The following is a 6,145-nucleotide window of genomic DNA, read 5'->3' as shown; positions in this document are numbered from 1 at the left end:
CAAATACATGTGTTAGTCTAAAATCAAACTTCATAAAGTTAGATTTGTGTTTGAAAATAAACCATTAGTTATAGGATAATTTTTCAAAAAATAAAGAAAAGAAAATCAAAGTAAGCTCTCTATGTTTGAAGTTGGAACAAAGAAATTCCCTCATGAAAAATAATTTTAAAATAATGAGCATGAAGATATAGATTCTTAAGTTGCTTACTGCTTATGCTTCTCAACTGACTTTCTTAATTCAATATTAAATCAAAGCTTATATACCACATGTTGTCTTCAATTAAATCTTCAATTAACTCAAATGCTAAAAACAGTCAAATACTTTGACATCTTCTACATCGTTCTTCCAAAAACAAACTTTAAATAGTAATCGCTAAAATTCAGCATCACATCACAAAAACGTCAAAATTTCATCGATTTTCTAAAAACAAAACCACAAACATAATCAATTTAGCTCTTTGATGCCAGTTTTTCCTTAGCCTTCTGAATCTTCAATACCTTCTTGACAATCTTCTGCTCTTCCACCAAGAAGGCCCGGATGATCCTATCCCAAACCAAATAAAGATTAGCACAATACCTTTTACTATCATAAACACAATCAAACAGATGATGAGAAATAATGGAAAGCCAACCTCTCCCTCACAGCACTGCCAGATAAAACGCCACCGTATGCACGATTCACAGTCCTGCGGTTCCTAGCTAATCTAGACCTCTTATATTCAGCTGGCCTCAAGTGAGGAATCTACAATAATCATAAACTTACACAGATTAACTTAACATAATCAAGATTGAGCCATCTTAACCAAAGGTTGGAACGCAAATGAACTAAATTACAAAATACCCAATTTCTGAAAACCATTCTTAACTTTACAAGGCTATCTATCATATAGTTCAAAATCAACTAAAGTACCAAATGTAAATGCAAGTGTGTCTACCAACATATAAATAGTGCAGGTAATGATGCAAAATTTTACATTCATGAATCAACCAATCTACAATTAATGGATTTAGTATAGATAGACACGTTGGTGTGGTGCAAAGAGATACGCACACAACATGTCTATCTATACTAAACCCATATACGTATTTCCAAAATTGAAAACCGAACAATTATTAACACCTTCTTGAGAACAGACCTAAGATAATTCAGCTATTATATCTTAACATATAAAACGAAAGGATATTCTGCATGAGTACCATTAGGATTCAGTTTAAAAGAATGAGGAGTCCAACATTCGGAATCATGTTTAGGTCAGTAAAGAATCCTTACCACAATTATAGAGAAGTAATACAAATTACCCTTCTGTTAAAAAATACGATACCTAAACAAAAGTATAGAACAGTATATTCTGGTTCTGATTATGAGAGCACTTCAGCATGTAAAGTCTGCCATTCAGTAACAGGTAATGTGCCGATCATAAAGAACCAAAATCCAAAATTTCAGTACTGGGAGACCAATTTTTTCCCTAATGCAACACAAATGCGGCAACTAGAATAAACTATCACAGTTTTTATTTAATCCTTCCTTATCAACAAAATAGGTTTTAAAGGTATTTAGCACAAAGATGTAGACTACAAAGAGATAACATAACCATCATAAATAAATCAAAACATAAACAAGTTTAAGTCATAAAAGAGGGAGATAAGAATGATCGAATACATACCCCCTGAATCCTTTTGCCGGTAACCGGACATTTGGGTCCACTAGCTCTTTTCTTGGTAGTCTGATACACAAGCTTCCCACCTAAACACAAAATAGAAGAAAATGATTAGAACAGAATCAATAAATACGAAATCCGATTGATTGACATTGAAGTTCAAAGAGACTTGATAGAATAGCTATGAGAAGGAATCCGAGAGTTTACCAGGGGTTTTCACGACACGATGCTGGTTAGACTTGGTAGCATAGCTATGGCGCTTGCGGTATGTAAGACGCTGAACCATGATTCTTCCTCTCTTCTTCGCTGCTCTGGGAGTGGAGGCTGCTGCAGAGACTTGTACTCAACATTGGAGGATGAGATAAAATACCTAGTTGCCCTAGATCTGACGGTTAGTACGCGTTCGAGGATTGAGATTTAATCTCGTCCTTTAAAAAAATAATTTTTTTTTCCATTTCTCTTGTCTATGGGCTTTATCTTCAAGCCTAATTGGGCTGGATCATCCTTGGCCCATTACATATTTGGTTATAAAAGCCTAACAATTTTAAAATATTAATTAAATAATTAGTAATATTTTAAAAAAATTTGTAAACATATAACAAAGCTTATCATAAAGAATTCTATTAAATTAATTTTATATTAAACAGATTAATTTGAGAGATTTGAATCTCTAATCTGCACATGTTTGTTTTTGTTAATTGAGTTGGTTGTCATGTTGACATATTTCATACTTTTTTTTAGTAAGTTATAAATGTTAGAGAAAAGTTGATTTAATAACCTTCTACTTTTGTAAGTAGGCCATAAATGATAGAAAGAAAATATAAAGCAAATATGGAGATGACAGTGAAATGGTGATAAAGCAAGATAGCTTGATACTCATTCAAAATCCTCGTCTCCAATAGATCAAGCGCTTTTAAACTCAGCATCTCCCTCCTCTATTCAAATGTAGAGGTTGGAAATTTGTGATTGGGAAAGGTCACAACATAACTCTTTTTCTTATCCAATCATTTTGGATGTTAGTGAGACATAAGCGTTTAGATTTCTTTTTAGGGTTGGTTTGCTTTATCGATTTTAGTTTATAAGATATATAAACGCGAGCTTATTCAACCACACATTATACTCTTCCATCCTTAACATCACTGCCTCCATTTTAACAATCAAGCTTGAATATTGGAAAAAGGTTAGATCAAAATATTTGAGTTTCAATCAAAATAGCCCCCCACACCCCCACACCCCCACATGGGCATCAGAAAAGAAAGAGTGTTATCATGGCTGTGCATGTGAGAAAAGAGGTGAATGAAAGATATGTAGGTTGAGACCCCAAAAGGCAACAACAAGCTAAGAGGCCTATATATATGACATGACACTAAACCACCTTGTTGCTAGTAGGTATATTAGCCCATAGTGATCTAAAGCCAAGTATTATATCCTCATATGAGGGCCCCCAAATCCTCTCCTTCAAAATGTTTTGACTTTCATGAAACTCCCTTTGTCCATTCTCTTTTCGGTTTTTATTACATTAGAGGGTGCTCGATCATAGGTATTATAAATTAAACTAAAGACAAAATCATCAAGGTTTATACTTAAGGTGAACAATATACTCCAACAAACACAAATTCATGTGTTGTTTAAGTATATAACTTCTTTGATCAAATTCTTAACAGTGTTGCTTAGTTGTCCGTGTTGGAACGTGTGAAGATTCAAGAAAGTTTGGTAATTACAAATTGGTGAAAAAGAGGATTGAGTTGAAACTACAAGACATTACAAATCAAACTCATTACACTCATTCAAAACATGAACTTTCTTTTACATGACGTCACGAGCATCCAAACTTCGAATCTATACCTTCCTCTTATTTTCTTTTTACACTTAACCTTAACTATACCCCTTTGTGTGAGTTAGTTGATTGATTGATTGATTTAGGCCCAAATGTGTTGTTTTACTTCTCCTAATGTGTTCTTCTCTTTTTTTTGGGATTCACATTCATATCCCAAAGTTTCCACTAACTCCATCATCACTAATTCCTCACACTGCCCTAAACCCTAAACACTCAAACATAAAATAAAGCTGTCTTTATCTCATTCTTTTATTTGTTTATTTTCATTTTCTACTAAAAAACAATAACCAATGGGATACAAAAGTCAGCTTTCTTTTCTTTTCTTTTCTTTTCTTTTTTAACCCTTTTTTTTAAATCTAAAAAAAAAAAAAAGTAAAATCTTTGAACAAAGCACCCACCATTTTCATATCAATTAAATTAAAAATAAATTAAAATACACAAAATAATTCTCATGTATTCATCACATCTTTCATTATTATCATTATTATCATAGACCTTAATTACAAAAGAGATATAAATAACTTTAATTGAGTTAGATTTTATGAGCTTATAAAATTCCAAATTTCAAAGAGATAGATTGGATTTTATTTGATTGTTGTATCTTGCTTACTTGTTGTCATCCCATTGGTTGACTCATCTATTCCTTATTTGGATAAGATTTTTTTTTTCTTTCTCAAAAACAAATTATTCCAACTTGCAAGACATGCAAATAAATAAAAATAAATAACGATAAATTAATAATAAAAAGAAAAATAAAAAAGTGTTTTTGAGACTGACTTTTCCCCATTGGAAACAGTGAAAGATACATCTCAGAATTGCAACCACTTTCTTTTTCTTTGTCACAAAAATGGTATAATTTTGACAAGAAAATTTATAAATTAAGACTCAATGCTTTAAATATCCATCTCATGAGCCTATAAAATACTTCCCCTAATGTACTTCCAAATTATTGCATAAATTGGCCTTTTATTTATTTTCTCATACCTTCCTTATGATTTCTATGATTGTTTCGGAAAAAAAAATTAGAAACAGTTGTTTTTGAAAATATTAGAAAAATTATATATTCTATATTAGATTTATATAGAATAAATATTTCTTTAATTGTTTTATTGAGACCATTTTTTTTTAGATATTTTATATTACACTTATTATTTTGAATTTTGAAGTGGAAATTTATTCTTAAAAGAAATTGAATTAATTGATGGATTGATGTAATTAACTATAACTTATAGTTAACTAATTAACTAAACTACAACGTTACTATTGTGCTAGTTGGAATGATTAGCCAAATTTCTTAAGGCAAGAGTTGTGTCTTCTTGGTTATTGACTAATGTCTCCCCAAATAATATACTCAATTATTTATTTTCTTTTATTATTTCAATTTTCTTTTTCTTATTTTTCATTTTTTTCCTTAATACATAAATTTCTTAGGTTGTTATACTTCCAAACACTTTACTTTCCCATTTGGCCCCTAGACCTCGACTCACTAATCAAGCAACAAAACTTTTGTGCTAGGTCATTGTTGGAAACATCATACAACATATTCAAAGCAAGATCATAATTAGAACATATCAACATATCATATGTCAGTTAAACTATACTATTCGCTTTTAAATTTTGAGAGGAGTTCGAACCAATACATTAGACAAATCAACGTGGTTTGGGACGGAAAAAAATTATTATGGACCATTTACGATTTTGATCATTTAGCTTAGAAGAACACCCTATATATAAACTTAACTCTACTGAAGTTATCTTTGATTGATCTATACTTTTTTATTTTCTCTCTAACATAAACCGTTCTCTCTCTTTGCTTATGGACATAGAATAGTACAGGAAGTAACACTACTAGTAAACGAAGTAAATTGTTTAGATGGAGTTTAGATGGAATTGGTATCGTTTATGTTTGTCAATTTCATAATAGTAAGAAGAGAGAGAGAGAAAAGGATTGGATGTGTGTGTAGAGAAATAATAATGTGTTGTCATGTCAAAGTCAAGACACTAAATTCTGTGTTTGGAGGCAAAGATTCCAACTGTCTGAAATAATAACGTGTTGTTGTGGTAGTAAGAGTCCACATCCCACACACCAATGCCCAATGCCCAATTCCAACTCCATTTCCTATCAACTCCCAAATACAGCTATCACATTTTTCCCTACTCTTACACACACACACACACCTTTCCTTTTTTCCATTAACTCTCTCTGATCTCAATAAACCCTTACTTAATCTTACCCTAACATTATTCACACACCCCTATAGTCCAAATCTTTTTTAATCCTTTCGGCTGGATTCAAATCATGATTCGAGATGTGAACTGAGTATTTGGTGGTCCTAACAATTATCTTTACATTTATGGCATTTTTACTCTCTCCAATGTAGCTCTCAACTTTGGCTATATTCCCGTGTCGTGGAAAACAACACTTGTTGCAACGACTTGAGTTGCTTGTGAAAAGAATTAAGAAGTAGAAGAATATATATTGTAACGTTATAAAACCTAGGATATATATGTAGATAAAGAATTTGAATTCAAACTTGATAAATAACTACTCCAACATTTCTCTTCACCTCCTATGTCCTAATCAAACCAATGTGGGTATTTTCAACACGCTCTTTATCCTCATCTACAAGTTTCTTGTTTATAACTTTTT

The 6,145-nt window shown here is 31.6% G+C and overlaps 1 protein-coding gene across 1 annotated transcript; it reads right to left on the bottom strand.

Annotated features, from left to right (window-relative positions):
* Positions 1–233: 233 nt before the first annotated feature.
* On the bottom strand, positions 234–2,025 carry LOC101221285 (60S ribosomal protein L34). The gene is made up of 4 exons (XM_004138117.3): positions 1,866–2,025; positions 1,665–1,744; positions 633–742; positions 234–544 (listed from the first exon to the last, which is right to left on the bottom strand). The coding sequence occupies exons 1-4, from the start codon at positions 1,942–1,944 to the stop codon at positions 451–453; spliced, it is 363 nt and encodes a 120-aa protein (XP_004138165.3). The 5' UTR covers positions 1,945–2,025; the 3' UTR covers positions 234–450.
* Between the last annotated feature and the right edge of the window lie 4,120 nt (positions 2,026–6,145).

This window comes from Cucumis sativus, chromosome 1 (genome assembly GCF_000004075.3).
Source record: "Cucumis sativus cultivar 9930 chromosome 1, Cucumber_9930_V3, whole genome shotgun sequence".
Classification (NCBI taxonomy): domain Eukaryota; kingdom Viridiplantae; phylum Streptophyta; class Magnoliopsida; order Cucurbitales; family Cucurbitaceae; genus Cucumis; species Cucumis sativus.
This window is presented reverse-complemented; position numbering and strand designations above follow the sequence as displayed.